Source organism: Oncorhynchus keta, chromosome 6, assembly GCF_023373465.1.
Source record: "Oncorhynchus keta strain PuntledgeMale-10-30-2019 chromosome 6, Oket_V2, whole genome shotgun sequence".
NCBI classification, from domain to species: domain Eukaryota; kingdom Metazoa; phylum Chordata; class Actinopteri; order Salmoniformes; family Salmonidae; genus Oncorhynchus; species Oncorhynchus keta.
This window is the reverse complement of record NC_068426.1, coordinates 17,202,893-17,222,732: the sequence shown is the minus strand read 5'-3', so window position 1 is coordinate 17,222,732 and position 19,840 is coordinate 17,202,893. Positions and strand designations below refer to the sequence as shown.

At 49.0% G+C, this 19,840-nt stretch overlaps 1 protein-coding gene across 7 annotated transcripts; it reads left to right on the top strand.

Moving 5' to 3' along the window:
* The first annotated feature begins 70 nt into the window (after positions 1 to 70).
* On the top strand, positions 71 to 19,336 carry LOC118385084 (signal-induced proliferation-associated 1-like protein 2). Of its 7 annotated transcripts, XM_052521036.1 has the most exons (17): positions 71 to 1,187; positions 1,313 to 1,437; positions 1,621 to 1,809; positions 3,962 to 4,136; positions 4,662 to 4,765; positions 6,663 to 6,820; positions 7,047 to 7,656; positions 7,768 to 8,042; positions 8,736 to 9,116; positions 9,405 to 9,549; positions 9,641 to 9,773; positions 11,287 to 11,385; positions 11,620 to 11,683; positions 14,371 to 14,449; positions 14,719 to 14,807; positions 15,049 to 15,195; positions 18,998 to 19,336. In XM_052521036.1, the coding sequence occupies exons 1-15, from the start codon at positions 71 to 73 to the stop codon at positions 14,734 to 14,736; spliced, it is 3,672 nt and encodes a 1,223-aa protein (XP_052376996.1). In that variant the 3' UTR covers positions 14,737 to 14,807; positions 15,049 to 15,195; positions 18,998 to 19,336. The 7 variants fall into 7 exon arrangements, with proteins under 7 accessions (XP_052376996.1, XP_052376994.1, XP_035627822.1 ...); XM_052521034.1 differs by lacking the exons at positions 14,719 to 14,807; positions 15,049 to 15,195 and adding an exon at positions 17,404 to 18,328; XM_035771929.2 differs by lacking the exons at positions 14,719 to 14,807; positions 15,049 to 15,195 and adding an exon at positions 17,404 to 18,328 and having other exon boundaries at positions 18,422 to 19,336.
* Positions 19,337 to 19,840: the final 504 nt, after the last annotated feature.

Here is a 19,840-nt window from a genome sequence, read left to right as displayed (position 1 = left end):
CGTGTAGTCCTCTTACTCATCAGGCTTGACACAGTGAGGAGAGATAGTTGGAGTCGGAGTCTGAGGCACCATGCAGTCTGACGACCTCTTCCTACGCAAGTTTTGCCGGCAGAGGCCACGACCCCCTCTGACAACGGTCAACTTTGACTCTAAGCGGGAGGGTGGGGTAAGGGCGCGGGTGGTGGCAGGGGAGTGGCCCCCGAGGAGGGATGGAACAGATGGGGAGAGTCTTACTACTCCGAGCTGTGTGGGTCTGAACCTGAGGTCAGTGGGCCGAGGACACATCATGCAGAGAAGCAACAGTGACGTGACGCTGGGAGACCTGGACTCCTCTGGTAAGGCGGGAGGGAAGGCAACACGGGCGGTGGGGGAGAAGGCAGGTGCCGGGGCCCAGGAGGACTCAGGGGTGGTGCTGCACAGGGAGTATGGCAGCCTCTCCTCACTGGAGAGACAGATAGGTCTGTCAGGAACCCAGGACCCGAGTGCAGAGGACCAAGGCGTTCTGAGCCCCAACGCCCTCCGCTTCAAAGACCCCTTTCTGCTGCTGGGCCTGCAGGGAACCCCCCCAGAGCCTGACGGCTTCTTCAGGGCTCTGTCCACCCCCGCAGGAGACACCCCAAAACCAGCCAAGCCCCCAAAGCCTGAGGGGCTGAGCAAGAAGGCCAAGCCCTCTCCTCCACAGGTCCCCCAACCAGGTCCTTATGACAACCTGGGTGGAGGAGCCTGGGTCAGGAATGTTGCCCACTATGATGTCCAGAGCATTTTGTTTGACCTCACAGAGGCGGCCAGCAACCGAGACAGCATCGGCCGCAAAAAGAACATCACCTCAGGGGCATCGGCTGCCTCGACGATGCGTCCCCTCACCCAGGCCACGCCCTCGCAGAGTGGGGGCGGTGTTGGGGGGGCTGTGGAGGACCCCTCCCTGGACGAAGGAGATGGCATCGACAACGAGCTGCTGCTCAGCTGCCCCCACTTCCGTAATGAGATGGGGGGTGAAGAGCGGGTGGGCCTGGGGCATACGCAGGGCAGAGGGGGTCTGTGGCTAAGCCTGAGGAACCCCAACGATGCTGTCTCAGTACTGGAGGAACCCAGAGAGAGCCACGTCCAACAGCAGGGCAAGAGCAACTATTTCATAGAACACGCAGACCTGGGAGCCCACTACTACCGCAAATACTTCTACATGAAAGGTGAGTGCTGTGTAGGTGTGTGTGAGAGAGGTTGTTTGCTTTTCTTGAATTAATAGTGTTAGTCAACAACAGTGTTATAAGGAAACCTGTTATAGATGTGTAAAAACAGTCTTTTCACTACTCAGATCATCAGAACTTCTTTGGCATGGATGACCGCCTTGGTCCAGTGGCCATCAGCTTCCGTAGAGAGGAGAAGGAGGGGTCTAGTGGAGCTCAGTATAACTACAGGATCATCTTCAGAACCACTGAGGTCAGTCTACTCCGCAGTCTCGTGGTCAAAAAGAGTAGACAGTATTGACAGACTTACAGGTCCTTTTATGAAAACATACTGGCATTCACTCATACACAAACCCAGACTGACACATTATGGCATTACGAAGTCACTCATCCATTTCAGTCACTCACACCCCTCCTGCCTTTCTCTTCCTCCCAGCTGAAGACTCTGCGAGGCTCCATCCTGGAGGAGTCCGTGCCCTCAGCGGCCCGCCACACCACCCCCCGAGGCCTGTCTCCCAAGAGGCTCCTGGAGTTCATCATCCCAGAGCTCAACCTCCACTGCCTGCGCCTGGCCTCCACCTCACCCAAGGTCCGAGACACCCTGCTCAAGCTGGACGAACAAGGGGTGAGTAGGTCCCACCCATGGTGCTGCTGCTTACACTGCCACAGCCATACTGCCAGTGGCATAGAAATGGAATATATAGATAGATTATTAGAATTAATAGAAATGGGCCTCCTGAGTGGCTCAGCGGTCTAAGGGACTGCATCGCTAGAGGCATTACAACAGACCTGGGTTCATTTCCGTCCATGGCCGGGAGTCCCATAGGATGGCGCACAATTGGCCCAGTATCGTCCGGGTTAGGAGAGGGTTTGGCCGGTGAGGCTTTACTTGGCTCATCGCACTCTAGCGACTCTTATGACTCTTATGGTGGGCTGGGTGCCTACACGCTGACTCCGGTTGCCAATTGAACAGTGTTTCCTCCGACACATTGGTGCGGCTGGCTTCCGGGTTAAGCTGGAGGGTGTTAAGGAGTGTGGTTATGCTGGCATGTTTCCTGCGGACGTGACTCCACCTTCGCCTCTCCCGAGCCAGATGGGGAGTTGCATCAATGATATAAGATTTTTAAAAATTGGGAAAGGTAGTCAGTTGTACAACTGAATGCATTCAACTGAAATTTGTCCTCTGCATTTAACCCAACCCCTCTGAATCAGAGCGGTGCAGGGGGTTGACTGCAGGTAGCCTAGTGGTTAGAGCCAGGTAGCCTAGTGGTTAGAGCCAGGTAGCCTAGTGGTTAGAGCCAGGTAGCCTAGTGGTTAGAGCCAGGTAGCCTAGTGGTTAGAGCCAGGTAGCCTAGTGGTTAGAGCCAGGTAGCCTAGTGGTTAGAGCCAGGTAGCCTAGTGGTTAGAGCCAGGTAGCCTAGTGGTTAGAGCCAGGTAGCCTAGTGGTTAGAGCCAGGTAGCCTAGTGGTTAGAGCCAGGTAGCCTAGTGGTTAGAGCCAGGTAGCCTAGTGGTTAGAGCCAGGTAGCCTAGTGGTTAGAGCCAGGTAGCCTAGTGGTTAGAGCCAGGTAGCCTAGTGGTTAGAGCCAGGTAGCCTAGTGGTTAGAGCCAGGTAGCCTAGTGGTTAGCGTGTTGGGCCAGTAACCAAAAGGTTGCTGGATCAAATCTGTTGTTCTGCCCCTGAGCAAGGCAGTTAACCTGCTGTTCCCGGGGTGCCGAAGAGGTGGATGTGGATTAAGGCAGCCCCCCTCACCTCTCTGATTCAGAGGGGTTGGGTTGAATGCATTCAGTTGTACAACCTACGAGGTATTCCCTTCTTTGCTTTCCATAATCGACATCCATGTCTTTGGCGCCCGGGGAACACTGGGTTAACTGCCTTGCTCAGGGGCAGAACGACAGATCCTTGTCAGCTCGGGGAGTCGATCCAGCAACCTTTCGGTTACTGGCCCAACGCTCCAACCACTAGGCTATTGGGGAAAAAAGTGGGTAAAAATAATAATAAGTTGTATATATATATATTTAATAGAAATGGATAAGGACATTGCAATTTCAATTCATGGTCTATTATTTGTCATTCAGAGATTCATCCTAAACATACTGGATGAAATGTTCATGGTTAGTAACGCTAACTGTGCTGGGTTGACCACTCAGTGTTCTGTCACTCTGCATGGCCTGGCCCAAAAAAGGTCAGATCCATCAGGATCAGTGGAGGCTGCTGAGGGGAGGATAGCTCATAATAATGGCTAGAATGGAGTCAACCACATGGTTTCCATGTGTTTGATGCCATTTCATTTACTGCATCCCAGACATTATTATGAGCTGTCCTCCCCTCAGCAGCCTCCACTGCTCAGGATACTCTGTTAGATGTAAACCTCCTACAGTTTGATGAACAGGTAAGATTTAATGACAAATTCTCTCTCCCCCTCTCCCTCTCCCTCCCTCCCTCTCCCTCTCCCTCTCCCTCTCTCTCTCTCTCTCCCCTTCTCCCTCTCCTTCTCCCTCTCTCTCTCCCTCTCTTCCTCTCTTCCTCTCTTCCTCTCTCCCTCTCTTCCTCTCTCCCTCTCTCCCTCTCTTCCTCTCTTCCTCTCTTCCTCTCTCCCTCTCTCCCTCTCTCCTTCTCTCCTTCTCTCCCTCTCTCCCTCTCTCCCTCTCTCCTTCTCTCCTTCTCTCCCTCTCTCCCTCTCTCCCTCTCTCCCTCTCTCCCTCTCTCTCTCTCCCTCCCTCTCCCTCCCTCTCTCCCTCCCTCTCTCCCTCCCTCTCCCTCTCTCCCTCTCCCCAGCTGAACTTCCAGAGGAAGGTGGGGGTGATGTACTGCCGTGCAGGCCAGAGCTCTGAGGAGGACATGTATAACAACGAGAGCTCGGGGCCGGCCTTCGAGGAGTTCCTGGATCTGCTGGGGGAGCGGGTGAATCTGAAAGGCTGGGAGAAGTACCGAGCTCAGTTGGACACCAAGAGTGAGCATTGCACATACAGATCTGCTCTCTTAATTTGATCACTGGTGTTGAAGGGAATTTTCCTGCGCAAAATATTTTTCCATTAATTATAATCCACATAATAATTCACATTTCCTGTTTCTGCAGGATTAATTTTCCTGCTGTGAGAAACTGGACAAATTAAGATAGTGTGATAATGACTGTACAAGTGTTCTATCAAGACATTATCTATAGGCTGGATATAGCTCACCCTGTCTGGAGACACACACTATAGGGGGCATTATTTGCCAGGGAACGCATAAGATTAACACTATCTAACACTGTGTAATCGTAGCAGTATTGGGAGAGGTCGTATAGTCTCTGTGTTTGTCCTCCATCTTAATACTGTCCATCACTGTGTAATCTCAGCACCCTAGAGTCAGACCACACTGACAGTTTAGTCTGTGTTTAACTATCTGGAGACTGTCTCTCACTCTGTTAACTACTAGGCTGAGAGCGACGTGTGTAAACCTTTCTCTGTGTGTGTGTGTGTGTGTGTGTGTACAGCGGACTCCACAGGGACCCAGTCCCTCTACACACACTACCAGGACTATGAGGTGATGTTCCATGTGTCCACCATGCTGCCCTACACGGCCAACAACACACAACAGGTAACAATACACACTGCTTTACAGGACACCAAGGAAACCCAGTCAACTAAGGGGCTCGCGAGTGGCGCAGTGGTCTAAGGCACTGCATCTCAGTGCTAGAGGTGTCACTACAGACCCTGGTTTGATTCCAGGCTGTCTCACAACCGGCCGTGATTGGGAGTCCCATAGGCCGGCGCACAATTGGCCCAGGGTCGTTAGGGTTTGGCCGGGGTAGACCGTCTAACTAAAAATGTGTTCTTAACTGACTTGCCTAGTTAAAGAAATACATTATCAGCTATAGCAATGATGGTGTGATAACATAGTATTTAGAAGGTACTTTTGAAATCTGAAGGCTCACGCACATCACACCGACCGGATGTGGATCTAGCGTCTGTTTGCTAATCGTTCAGCGCGCTGTGTTTTAGGGACCACCCGCTGTAGACGTCTGACTGCCGATGTTTTTCACGAGATTCTACATGTGGGGTCGCAAATGACTTTCAGAGATACTAAGTGCTCTTAGCCAGTGTGTTTGAGCCTTAATGCGATCAGAAGCAGAGGTCCTGATCTTTTATTCAAGCACAGCCTTTTTATGTCGAAGAGAATAATCAACTTTCACAAGCAGCATTCCTGTAGTAAATCACAATTTAAAAAATAATCTTCTTGATTCTGTGTTTATGTCATGGTTATTCTTTGGTGCTAAAAGCTACACATTTCCCCATAGTAATATATTGAAATGAAGGCTTTCACGCTTGAGTAATGTCGCACAGCAAGCATGACAGACAAATTCTTTGTTCTTCTGCGTTTCTATGTCCAACACCCACTCTAAAAGCATGCTGGGTCTGCCTATAGCTACTGATATACTGCCTCTCTGTCTATTTGGCTGGCAGTCAGGCTGGGGAGCCTCTCACATGTCAGCTCTTCTGGTGGAGTGATTTGGAAACATGACACCATGCAAATAACTAACACCAAATAACTAACTGCACATGATCATTAGTGGATCAAATAACCAAAACAAAACAGCTTCCCCACTCTCTTGACTACCTCGCTAACCCTATCTCTCTCTCTCTCTGTCTCTCTCTCTCTGTCTCTCTCTCTCTGTCTCTCTTGCTCTCTTCCTCTCTCTCTCTCTCTCTCTCTCGCTCCCGTTCCTGCTACCCCATCTCTCTCTCTCGTTCCTGCTACCCCATCTCTCTCTCTCGTTCCTGCTACCCCATCTCTCTCTCTCTCTGTCTCTCTGTCTCTGTTGCTCTCTTCCTCTCTCTCTCTCGCTCCCGTTCCTGCTACCCCATCTCTCTCTCTCGTTCCTGCTACCCCATCTCTCTCTCTCGTTCCTGCTACCCCATCTCTCTCTCTCGCTACCCCATCTCTCTCTCTCGTTCCTGCTACCCCATCTCTCTCTCTTCTGCTACCCCATCTTCCTGCTCCTGCTACCCCATCTCTCTCTCTCGTTCCTGCTACCCCATCTCTCTCTCTCGTTCCTGCTACCCCATCTCTCTCTCTCCTGCTACCCCATCTCTCTCTCTCGTTCCTGCTACCCCATCTCTCTCTCTCGTTCCTGCTACCCCATCTCTCTCTCTCGTTCCTGCTACCCCATCTCTCTCTCTCGTTCCTGCTACCCCATCTCTCTCTCTGCTACCCCATCTCTCTCTCTCGTTCCTTCCTGCTCGTTCCTGCTACCCCATCTCTCTCTCTCGTTCCTGCTACCCCATCTCTCTCTCTCGTTCCTGCTACCCCATCTCTCTCTCTCGTTCCTGCTACCCCATCTCTCTCTCTCGTTCCTGCTACCCCATCTCTCTCTCTCGTTCCTGCTACCCCATCTCTTTCCCTCTCGTTCCTGCTACCCCATCTCTTTCCCTCTCGTTCCTGCTACCCCATCTCTTTCCCTCTCCCTGCTACCCCCCCTCTCTCTGTTTGGTAGTTGCTGAGAAAGAGGCACATTGGGAATGACATAGTGACCATAGTGTTCCAGGAGCCAGGGGCTCTGCCCTTCACTCCTAAGGCCATCCGCTCCCATTTCCAACATGTCTTCATCATCGTCCAGGTGGAACAGTCCTGCTCTGACCATACCTACTACAAGTGAGAAAAGAACCTTCTCTCCTGCTCTACCACTGTACCTGGCTGCTCCACCACTGCCTCAGTTGGTTTATTTTCTTTCAGCATTATCAATCAACAACATGTAACAACATGTTGGGTATCAAACCTATGACTGTTTAGCAAGACTATGATTATGAGGCTGGATTCATTTTTCTATGAGGTTTATACCCTAACACCCTCTCTCTCCCTCTCCCTCCCTCCATCTCAGGGTGGCGGTGACACGCTCCAAAGACATCCCGTTATTTGGGCCTCTGTTCCCTAAGGGTGCTCGATTCCCCCGTTCCCCTGCCTTCAGAGACTTCCTGCTGGCCAAGGCGGTGAATGCTGAGAACGCTGCCGAGAAGGCAGAGAAGTTCCGCTCCATGGCCACCCGGACACGACAGGAGTACCTGAAGGACCTGGCAGAGAACTACGTGACCACCACGCCAATCGACTCCTCCACCAAGTTCCCCCTGCTGTCCCTGGGGAGCAAACGCAAAGACAAACTGAAGGGGGCCAAGGGGGCAGAGCTGCACAGTGCTGGGGCATTGGTCTGGGCTGTGATGGCCACCAGTGGGAATGAGGGGGAGACAGGAGGACACAAGCTGCCCTGTCTACTGGGGGTCTCAGCTGAATCAGTGGTGCTGATCGAGAGATACACACGGAGGGTGGTGTTCAACTGCTGCTGCCGCGATGTGATTGGCTGGAAGGCAGTGATAGACAGCAGGGCCATAGGCGGGCCTTGCCTGGATATCTTCTATGAGAGGGGGGAGGCTGTGTCAATCAATGTGATGGACAGCCAGGCGGAGGAGATACGGGAGATGGTGCAGAGACTGGAGGTGGGAAGTCTTTCAAACACCGCTGCTCATATACTATTAAGTTAGTGAATCATTGTTTCTGTTCTGATGATACATTACTGGATACTCACTGTGTCCTGTTTCTGTGTCCAGTTGGTGACGCGGGGGTGCGAGGCACGGGAGGTGACCCCCCTGCGTGACGGGGTCGGCCAGCCAGGCTTCCTGATGAGCGAGGAGGGCTTTGTGACGGATCTGCAGCGGTTCGGCTATGCGGAGAGCGGGGGTCTGCAGCTGGGGGCACGGGTGGTGCGTCTGTGTGGCCACGCCCTGGTGCACCTAGGACCAGAGGAAAGAACCAGACTGCTCCGCACCGCCCACAAGATCCACATCACCGTCATCCCTCCAGATGAGAACGGCAAGCCCCGCAGGTCAGAGAGGGGGGTGAAGGGGGGTCAGGGGTAGTGAAAGATGGATGGGGATACAGATGAACAGATGAATTCAAGAGGTCAGAGACACACCATTCCAGGGTCACGGCTCACTCTATTGTTTATGGCGTGTTGTAGTCAGTGTCCCACCAGCTGGTTAACCACCAATCAATGTCTCTAATGGCCTCTAATGATAGTGACCCAGGTAGTGGCAGTTAGCAAAGACCTCTACATTCTTCTAATGTCAGCCAGATGGACAGTGTTCCTGCAGCCTGGTAAAGGATGAACTTCTCAGAGGTAAGGCAACACTATTAACAGGGCTCGCCATGTACATGTCAAACTGGCTGGTGGAGCTATCTACAGAGAGAGAACCCCTCATTGGTAGATAGGGTTTTGACAGTCGTGTTTAAGAACAACCACAAAAGTGTGGCCACTGTCAGAATGTTGTTACATCTTATAATAGGGAAGGACACCTCTTGGATTTCAAAGAGATGCCATGTTTTTTCATAAATATATGTAAATATATGTTTTTATTGTTGTGCAAAATCCTCAGAGGTACTGCTCTAGAATACTGTACCATTCATGAATAAACGGAGTGTATTAAAAGGGATGTATACATTTCTGTAATATTTATTCAGTAATACCATCTTGTTAGTGAAACTTTTCTTGCTCTCCTGCTGTCTCTAATGGCTCCAGGAGTTTCTCAGAGTTATACCAGAAAGCCATCCAGGATGCAGAGCGTAAGCCTGGGGAGGGCCAGTCTGGAGAGGCCTGGGTGCTGGACGAGAGGGAGGAGGAGGAAGAGATGGAGGAAGAGGAGCGGGAACAGGGAGAGGGGAAGGAGGCGGAGACGATGGAGGGACCAGCAGAGGGAGGAGAGGCTGAGGACAGGCTGTCAGAGACTGGACAGGGTGAGGAGGACCAGGGCTCCCTCCTCTCCCCACCCAGCCTGCCTCTGTTACGGGCCACCTCCCTGCAGGACCACCCACTCAACCAGACCGTGGAGATCACCCCCTCCCAGCTAACACGCAGCTACTCCCTAGAGAGGCACCCGTCCTGCCGAGACACATGTGACAGGTATGTGACCTCCACCCTCAGCCCCATCATAAACCTCAGGTTATTTATTCCTCAGAGGATTCTCTGACATCCTTGTCATCACGAGTTCAAACATCATGGTTTTCACTAGGTATTGTTGTGTATGTTTATGGTTTTATCGAATGAACTCAAATTTTAGCCCAAATCTCAGCTATCCTGAAGATGACTAGATGAACTAGTTTGCTCTCCAGATTGGATCGGAAAGTCATTAGTGGAAGCAGCGGATTTATAATCTGTATATGTCTCAATCTTTGTGTCTCTCTGTGACAGGCATGTGTATGACAACGTGGGTGTGAAGTTGAAACATCACATCTATGAGAACCCAGGGGAGCTGAGAGACGCCACGCCTGACCTCATCCTGGCTGTCAAACCCAAGATGCCCCTGGACGAGGAGCAGGCACAGAGACACACACAGGCATGGAGACAAATGACAATCTGGATAATAATCTGATGAAGGTCCCCACCCCCTAGTTTGACCGTTTCTATCTCTCTCTCTTTCCCTCTAGTTTGTGGGGGCTGAGTTGGGTGAGGAGAGGCCATCAGCGAGTGACCCCTCCCTGTCCTCCACCCGGTTGTCATGTCTGAACAGAGCGGAGAGAAACTCCCGAGCCCTGAGCCTACACAACTCCATCACCAAGAGTGGGTGTTCCACCACACCACTCACTCTGTCCTGCATAACATCCCAATTCCTCTCCAATCAATTCCTCTCCAATGTCCTTACACACCTCATTACCATCACCACATATCAACTACCCCTAGGTAGACGTCCTAGTTTTAGGTGAGGATGGTGATGTGTGTTGTGAATCCCATTTCCCATGTGTTTCTCCTGTTTATTAAACAGCCCTTTAACACAATAGCGTCTATTAGAGACTCTGCTCAGCGATGTTGATCACCCTCCTAGTGATGGCGTCTTAGAGACTCTGCTCAGCGATGTTGATCACCCTCCTAGTGATGGCGTCTATTAGAGACGCTGCTCAGCGATGTTGATCACCCTCCTAGTGATGGCTCTGCTCAGCGATGTTGATCACCCTCCTAGTGATGGCGTCTATTAGAGACTCTGCTCAGCGATGTTGATCACCCTCCTAGTGATGGCGTCTATTAGAGACTCTGCTCAGCGATGTTGATCACCCTCCTAGTGATGGCGTCTATGAGAGACTCTGCTCAGCGATGTTGATCACCCTCCTAGTGATGGCGTCTATGAGAGACTCTGCTCAGCGATGTTGATCACCCTCCTAGTGATGGCGTCTATTAGAGACTCTGCTCAGCGATGTTGATCACCCTCCTAGTGATGGCAAACAGACAGTTGTTCCACTGCCACAACAGCTTGAGAGTTAGAGCAGTAAAACAAAAGAAAACTGTAAAGAGAGGAGTAGCTATGATAAGAGAAGGTCTATGAAGGCCAGGCCGTCTGAAGGCCTCTGCAGACCCTGTGCCAGCTGATGAGGCCATGCCGAATGGTGCTGAAATGGAACAATTACAACTGTTCAAAAATGCTCTCTGCTGTAATTGAGACTCAAATCCCTTTTTAGCCCCCAGACCCTTTCTCCCCTAAACCCCTCTCCTCATTATCCTCCTTTAGCCCTCCCTTCCATCCCCTTTGTCCCTCTTCTTTCATCTAGGCTGCCCCCTATCCCCATAACCCAATATGCCCCCGCCCTTCTACCACCCCCTACCAGCTACACACCAAAGGAGGGCCAGATGGGGGGTGGGCTTTAGGCTGCCTCAAATCAAGGATCCCTTTTGGACCATCTGCTCTCTCTCTTTCTCTGCCGTGAGGCTATGAGACTCATCACAGTGTTTCTGTAAGAGCTCACACACTCATCTTCTCAGCAGATACTTCAGCTTTCTTGGAGGAGATTGTCTCTGTTTCCCTCCCCACACTCCAGAAGGCCGTCACACACAGAGATTGAAAGAACCCACTTCTCGCTCTCACACTGCAGCTAGTCGGGCAGCGCCACCGAGGCAGCAAAGCATTGTGGTAGCACCCCCTGGTGGTGGCTCTTTGTCCTTGTTGAACCACAGAAGGCATTTGCCTGCTCATAAATCCCACAATTCTGTTGTGTTGTCATGTTGTATTGTCATGGTCTGCTGCTCACCTTGTTGATATGCCTTTGTTATGAAAGCCCATTGAAACTCTGTTTCTCTCTTCCAGTCCTGTCGGAGACCACAGATTCCTCAGAGGAGGAGTGGCAGTCTATAGCTGATCTAGCCACAGCATGCCGCAGCATCCTAGAAGCCCTGTCACGTGAAGGTAAGAAGACATCTATCTGCATGGGATGACAACAGATTATGTTATTTTACTAAATGCATCTACAGCTGTCATATTTGATACATTACCACAGGAAATGGTCAAATTAGCACTGTTGAAAACAAAATACTTTATTTTCTATCGAGTGTATATGACTGGCTGTGTATGACTGGCTCTGTGTGGTTGGGCTCAGTGACTAACATGGGTAAGTGGTGTGTCATATTTCACAACGTAAAGCAGGAGATGGGACCCAAGGAGCAGACTCCCTGACAGATGGCAAGCTAAAGGACATGAAGGACAGGTGGGTTTGGGTCTCAAGCTATACACGGCTGGTAGCCTAGTGGTTAAAGCGTTGGGCCAGTAACCGAAAGGTTGCTGGATTGAATCCCCGAGCTGACAAGGTAAAACTATTGTCTTTCTACCCCTGAACAAGGCAGTTAACCCACTGTTCACCGGTGGGCTGTCAATGAAAATAAGAATTTGTTCTGAACTGAATTGCCTAGTTAAATAAATGTTAAATATCAAATGAAAAATAAATACATGCACACACTGAGATTGGATCACTGTAGACCTCTATGCATGTCTCTCTGTGTATGTGAACTCCAAATGGTGTCTGACTCATTGTCCTTTGTGTGGAACAGTGTGCATATTTCAGCCTCTCTGTTGCTCATCATGATACTTGCTCTTTGGCATATTGCCTGTCCTTAGATCTCCCCTCATCATCTCTCACACTCTCTTTCTTTAACTCTCCAACTCTCTCTCTCCTGCTGTTATGTGTTCTCCTTCTTTCACTCTGATTAATAATCATTTGGCGGTTGCTTATATTTGTCCTATTTCATACGTGTTAATTGGACATGTATTTTTGTGCATATCCCAACTCCCCCTGAGACCCCCCCAGAGAGTGGGGTCACAGCCAGTACCTCAGCCTCCTCTCTGTTTGACTCAGTGTGATGGCATGCTCCTCTTTTACCCCATTCCTCCCTTTATTGTGTCTCCCATTCTGACTCAAAGTCTCTCTAGCTCACAAACATACATCTATTTTACTCACTGTCTTTCCACACAAACACAAAACAGAGAGGATACAGGCAGCGCCGGCCCCAGGCATAAGCGACATAAGCTGTCTCCAAGGGTGCCCGACCACCTGTCAAAAAAATCTAGATATATACACTACCGTTCAAAAGTAACTTTCTACTGAAACTCGTCAGTCTATTCTTGTTCTGAGAAATGAAGGCTATTCCATGCGAAAAATTGCCAAGAAACTGAAGATCTCATACAACGCTGTGTACTACTCTCTTCACAGAACAGCGCAAACTGGCTCTAACCAGAATAGAAAGAGGAGTGGGAGAAAGTTATTTGTTTCTGGACATTTTGAGCCTGTAATCGAACCCACAAATGCTGATGCACCAGATACTCAACTAGTCTAAAGAAGGCCAGTTTTATTGCTTATTTAATTAGCACAACAATTTTCAGCTGTGCTAACATAATTGCAAAAGATTGCCTCCCAGGTGGCGCAGTGGTCGAAGGCACTGCATCGCTAGCTGTGCCACCAGAGATTCTGGGTTTGAGTCCAGGCTCTGTCGCAACCGCCCGAGAGGCCCATGGGGCGGCGCACAATTGGCCCAGCGTCGTCTGGGATAGGGAGGGTTTGGCCGGCAGGGATGTCCTTGTCTCATTGCGCACTAGCGACTCCTGTGGCGGGCCGGGTGCAGTGCATGCTGACCAGGTCGCCAGGTGTACGGTGTTTCCTTCGTCACATTGGTGCGGCTGGCTTCCTGGTTGGATGGGCAGTGTGTTAAGAAGCAGTGGTTGGTTGGTTGGGTTTGTGTTTGGGAGGATGCGTGGCTCTCGACCTTCGCCTCTCCCGAGTCCGTAAGGGAGTTGCAGCGAGGAGACAAGACTAACTACCAATTGGGGTGAAAAAATTAAACGTTTTTTTTAATGATCAATTAGCCTTTTAAAATCATAAACTTGGATGAGCTAACACAACGTTTCATTGGAAAACAGGAGTGATGGTTGCTGATAACGGACCTCTGTACGCCTATGTAGATATTCCATTAAAAATCCGTCATTTCCAGCTACAATAGTCATTTACAACATTAACCGTGTCTACACTGTATTTCTGATCAATTTGATGTTATTTTAATGGACAAAACAATTGCTTTTTTTTCAAAACAAGGACATTTCTAAGTGACCGCAAATGTTTGAACGGCAGTGTGTATTCTTTTGGAACTCTCTGTTGAGAGTTAGTTGAATACATCAAGTGCATTTTCGAAATTTGTTTGAACCTCAGTTACTAACATTTACTCAATCAGCTAACAATTTTTTGGATTGGTCATTTAGTCTAGCCGGGGCCTCCCGAGTGGCGCAGTGGTCTAAGGCATTGCATCGCAGTGCTCGAGGCATCACTACGGACCTGGGTTCGATCCCAGGCTGTGTCGCAGCCGTCCGCGACCAGGAGACCCGTGAGGCGGCGCACAATTGGACCAGCATTGTCTGGGTTAGGGGAGGGTTTGGCCAGCCGGGATGTCCTTGTCCGGGGATGTCCAGGCCGGGCGCATACACACTGACTTTGGTCGCCAGGTGTACGGTGTTTCCTCCGACACATTGGGGTGGCTGGCTTCCGGGTTAAGCAAGCAGGGTCGTGTTTCGGAGGACGCGTGGCTCTTGACCTTTGCCTCTCGAGTCCGTACGGGAATTGCAGCGATGGGACAAGACTGTAACTACCAATTGGATACCATGAAAAAGGGGTAAAAAAAAGAGAAAAAAGTTCAAAATAAAAAATAGCCAGCTATCTAAACTTGTAGGAATCATGATTGAATTATTGACAGGGCCACTAAAATGTTTTGCCTGCGAGGTGGTGTGGCCCCCCAACAAAATTTTGCTCAAGGCCCCCAAAAGGCTAGGGCCGACCCTGGATACAGGAAACATACAGACAGCACCAAACTATGTGCATTATACTTAGTGTGTGTCTCTGTCCCGTTTCGCCAGTGACTCACCGGGCCACCTGGAGGAGAAGGTGTCCCAGCTGGAGGACATGCTGAAGAGGCTGCAGGACGACTTGCAAAAGGTACTCCCCATTCAGATGGCCAACCACAGCCCCCCCCCAGACCCCCCCCAGCATCCTGCCCACACAGTGACCCCATGACCCCCCCATCCTGTCCACTTACCCCCCACCCTACCTTGTACCCCGCCCTCCCTTCTCCTCACCCAACCCCCTGATTCCTACTGCAGACAGACAGACAGACAGACAGACAGACAGACAGACAGACAGAAAGACAGACGGAATGTTGAAGTAGGGTGGGCCAAGCAAAAGAAACCTGTCTTGTCATTGGGCAGGGTGAACAGAGGAGGTGAGAAGATTGGCTGGAGGGACTTTGGGCAACCATGCTCACTCTCTCAACACTATGTGGCCAATGGCAGTAGAGGCAAGTACAGCATGAGATTTTTCCTCTGTTGTTGCGTTGAGAACAAAATAACAATTGGAAATGGAACTACTAAAAAACAGACCTGATTTAATTAACCCAATAACCCAAAACGACCTGTGGGGTCCTTCATGGATGTGAACGATGTAAGCAAAGTTCCTCCTCGCAACCCTGAAGGTCTGACAGGCTGTCAGTCATCCCTGTGTGCAGCCTCAGGACCTCAGCACCATTTCTCCATTCACAGGTTCTTCTCTGGGAAACATGGGGACTTGGGGATGGATGACCTTTGAAGCCTTCAGAACTACTGAATGACTAGCTGCTCTTGTAGTGTTGGTTACACAATGTAGAGCATCTGGAGAGGAAAGGAAGACTGAAGCAAATAGGAGAAAGGGTGAGAAAGAATGAAAGAAGGAGAGAGAAATGAAGAGGGTTTGGAAGCCTCCCAAGCATCCTTAAACACATTTGGGTGAGACATGATTCCTTTGTTACAGTAACGAAGGTGTTTAATCTCTGAGGTCAACTGAAACCCTATGGTATGCAGTGTGCTATATCTCCAACGTAGTCCTTTTTTACCACTCAAATATCAAAGAGACGCCACACAGCCAGTGTTTAAAACTGCCATCCAACTATGTGAATGGCATTCTAAGGATTTTAGTGCAAATGCTATTCGCTCAACTTCTTGAAACATGTGAGACATGAAGCACACATACGAATCCAACTCTGCAGATATTTATGGTCACAATCCTGTGGCTATAACACCAACATAACCAAAGTCTTACCCTCTGTTTTCGTAACTCCCTACTCTTCCTCTGAACACTCACCATTAACACAGTGTTATCATCAATCTAGACAACACACAGACATTAACAGTCAGGGACAATGAACAAGGAAGATGACCTAACAGGGACATGCCACGTCAGATGATCCATTTTCTCTGTTGTTTACCTTCTGCCCTGGTAGAGTGAGTGAGCATGGTTGGTTATGGGCTGTCCTAGTCCCATAGTATGTCCAGCAGAAACAAGTAGGAATTAGCTGAGACTGTGGGAATTGTGTTACCTCAGAGTAGCTGGTTAGGTTCCATTCAGAAGTGTGATGTGAAACATGGACTACTTTTGGTTAGTCTTTGGTTTCTGTCTGACTGCCAAGGCGGGAGGGTTGACCTCACTGGAGCCAGTGTAGTATGGCCCAACACCCACCTGATGTGGTGATGAACATTGGTTACTTTGCTTTCTGGTGGACTCTCATCTTTACATTTATTCATTTTCCCAATTCTGAAGCTGAGTACTTGTTATCTCAGGTTTATTGACTTGCTCCAGGGCACAGTTGCATTATGGTCCACTAGGGAGTTGAACCAGCAAAGCCATACAGTACTGCTGCTACCAAAGATAATTCCTATTGACCCAGATTGATGATAACTGGTCTCATCTATCATGAATTTTTATTGTCAACTATCCGTAACCTGTCTCCTCCTCATCCCACGACTCACTGACATCACATCACACAAGACAGACAGATGGACAGAGACGGACAGACAGACAGACAGACAGACAGACAGACAGACAGACAGACAGACAGACGAGACAGACGAGACAGACGAGACAGACGAGACAGATTGACAGGGGTCAGTCTGGATAGAACCCTCTCTCTGTGTAGATAGTAAAACATATCAACACCATTACACAAGGCAAAGGTGTGGGGAGGCTATATAATTAAGCAATACGGTACGGGGGGGTGTGGTAAATGGCCAATATACCACGGCGTAAGGCTGTTCCACGGCGTAAGGCATGACGCAGTGCCTGGATACACCCCTTGGCAGTGGTATATTGGCCATAAACCACAAATCCCTGAGGTGCCTTATTGCTATTATAAACTGTTTACCAACGTAATTAAAGTAACACTGGTTGTGCTGGTAGTGGCCCCTGTCTGTTTGTCTACCTTAAGCCTCCGATTTCCTGTCTCTGTCACAGCTCTTGATACAGTTTGTGAAATAGCAAACAGGAAGCATTTACTATGGCAAATCACCGCTCTAAAAATTGCAATAGCTGATTTCAAACTGAATTCCAAGTAGTGAGAGATTAGGGTGACCCCTGCTGTTTGGTTGATGAGGAATGCAAGACATTTTGGAGCTTGGGTCTTTATGGAAATCTCACTTGTATATCAATCAGCTACATTGGAAATAAAATGTTATGCCAATTCCTCTGCTCTCGTTTAATGAGAGATTGATTTATTAATTGGTTGTTTGGTCTGGAACAAGTGGTTGCCATAGTAAATCTGTCTAAACATTTCCTCCATACTCCACTTCTCCCTATGGAGTGTTTTTATAGAAGGAAATTGGTTTGTATTTGTGTGTGTGAGTGTGTGCGTGTATCTGGTGTGTGTGTGTGTATACTTCTCTAGTACCCTGTCTTGCTTGCACTGCTACCACAAGGCATGTATGTGTATGTTTGTGAACCTGTCTGTCTGCGCGTGCCTGCTGTCCAGCCCAGTCCAAGCCAGCCCTCACCCACCTCCACCCACACCCAGCCCCCTCTCACCCCTCCATCCATCCCAGCCATGGTGGTCTGACAGACGGGTGTTGTTGTGTGCCACTCCCTGGCAGGAGAAGGAGGACAAGGCGGTGCTGCAGGCCGAGGTGCAGAGCCTCAGGCAGAATAACCAGCGGCTGCAGGAGGAATCCCAGAGCACCGTGGCCCGCCTCATCAAAGTCACCGAGCTGCTGTGCAATGTCAACAAGCCCTGCTAGCTCTGTCACAGTACACACTATGTGTACACAGACACACAAACAAGATCACACACAAACAAACGCACACAAACAAACAAACGCAGACAATCAAGATCATAAACACATTCCGGACACACCACATTCAATATTGTATACAAACACCCCATGCACAATACATCAACATACTCTATTACTGTTGCTCACTGTATATTAATACAGACACACACACACACACACATATGCATAATACTCTGCATTCTGTAGAAGGATATTTGAACTCTGGACCAGCCCATGAGTGTCAAACCAACTGAAAAACAACCCTGAGTCATTTCTCACCATCTGATGGTCTTCTCAATAGCTTGACCAGTTGAGAGGCATATCCAGGGTTGCTCTTTACCCAATAGTGTGTTTCTTTGTACCTTTCTTTGAGTGTGCGCGTGCGTGCATCACCATGGTTATTTTATCTTGCTTCACATACTTGACAAGTTGGGCAGAATAGCAATTGCGTAAAGCTACCCAATTGATTTAGATGAAGAGACACATGTGCAGCATGTTTGATGGCTGTTTATTTCAATTGACCCAAAGTGTGTGTACAGTATGTAAACAGTAGTCTCTCTCCTCTCTGCTCAACCCTCTCCATGATATGCAACGTCTCGGACTGAGAACAAACAGCTCAGCTGTGCACCATTAGAGGGGATGGCCTTGGAGCTACATAGGGAAAATGACATGCATGCAGCCTGCTTGAAAAGACGGACTGATGCATACTGACCCTTCCTCTCTCTGCCAACCTGCTCACAGAATGGTTAGTTCATTGTGTAGAGACACTATTCTCTCCCCTCCCTACCGTTATGGACTTGAGTCGGCAAGTAACAGAGTATTTCACATCTGCTTTCAGGGAATGAGATGCAATTTAGTTATAAGGGAATTGACTCACCGAATGCACTCAGAGAGCTGGTGGTGTTCCGTGCAAGTACTTGAGATGGATATGGAAGTGGATAATACCTTGGATGAGGATGAAACAATGGAACTTTATCCCTTAAAGAATGGCTGTAGAAGCTACACTGTAGAAAGGACGCCTCCTGCTGGACTGAGCCATGCATTGCCACACGGCAGCTCTCCTTTCAAAGAAAAAAAACATTGTAGAGATTTAATGTAAACTGAACAGGATTCCTTTAGTGAACACAGCCATCTGTGTTCAATTATATTTTGTGTTTGTTTGTTTGCTGGCTACAATGATACTTCAGTGTATTTGAAATTGACTCGGAAAGGTTCTAGAGTGGTTGACTGGGTGAGGGATTCCCTCATTTCATCTTTCTGTGTGTGTACCTACTGTATGTGTTTCTGCGTTGTTTTTGCACTTTTAGCATAACCTATATGGGCATGGGCCAGGGCACTATTTAACCTCCTGCCCAGGTTTATGCCTTGCTTGAAAAATGAAAGTGGATTTGATCTCACCCCACCTCATCTTCAGGTGCACTGCTGATGACGCCAATAACAATATGAGATCAGAGGAGGACGGGATTATTCCTCCTCCAAGACTGTTCTGCCAAAAGACGCCAGGGCAGATCTCCTACACCCCACTCAGACCACTGGACCCAGCTGTGACACGCCCAAAATAACTAGACTTAAAATTTGGAAGGAATGCCAAACAATCGTCAATCACACTGTCTCAATGCTCCTTTTTAAAGACCTACCCTTTTACTTCCTCTTGTGATTTTATTTTAGAGTCACTGTGATTGCCCGGTACCAGCAGATTACAATATATTCTAATTAAATAAAACATCTAGACTTTATCTATATGTGAAGATGACATGTACAGCTGAAGTGTTCAATGTTACTTAGCGCATTTGGTTGTGTATGCTGTCCATTGCAGGATGGTTTAATATGCAGACCAGTGTAAATGTGGCCGAACAGGCTGTTTGATCCATGCTGTTTGAAATGGTGATGCCTTGTTGGAAATTATTAGTAGAGTTGAGAAGTGGAAGAATATCTGATGTTTTACTGTGTTCTTCTGTATAGTTCTTTAGATTCTAGGAGGTTGTTGAAGCATGGTACTGCACCAGGCAACTTCCTAGCTCCCCTGTGTGTGTGTGTGTGTGTGTGTGTGTGTGTGTGTGTGTGTGTGTGTGTGTGTGTGTGTGTGTGTGTGTGTGTGTGTGTGTGTGTGTGTGTGTGTGTGTGTGTGTGTGTGTGTGTGTGTGTGTGTGTGTGTGTGTGTGTGTGTGTGTGTGTGCGTGTGCGTGCGTGTGTGTGTGTATAAAAATGTAATAACTTATTAATCTTGCAAATGTGGAATTCCTTGTTGGATGTTTTA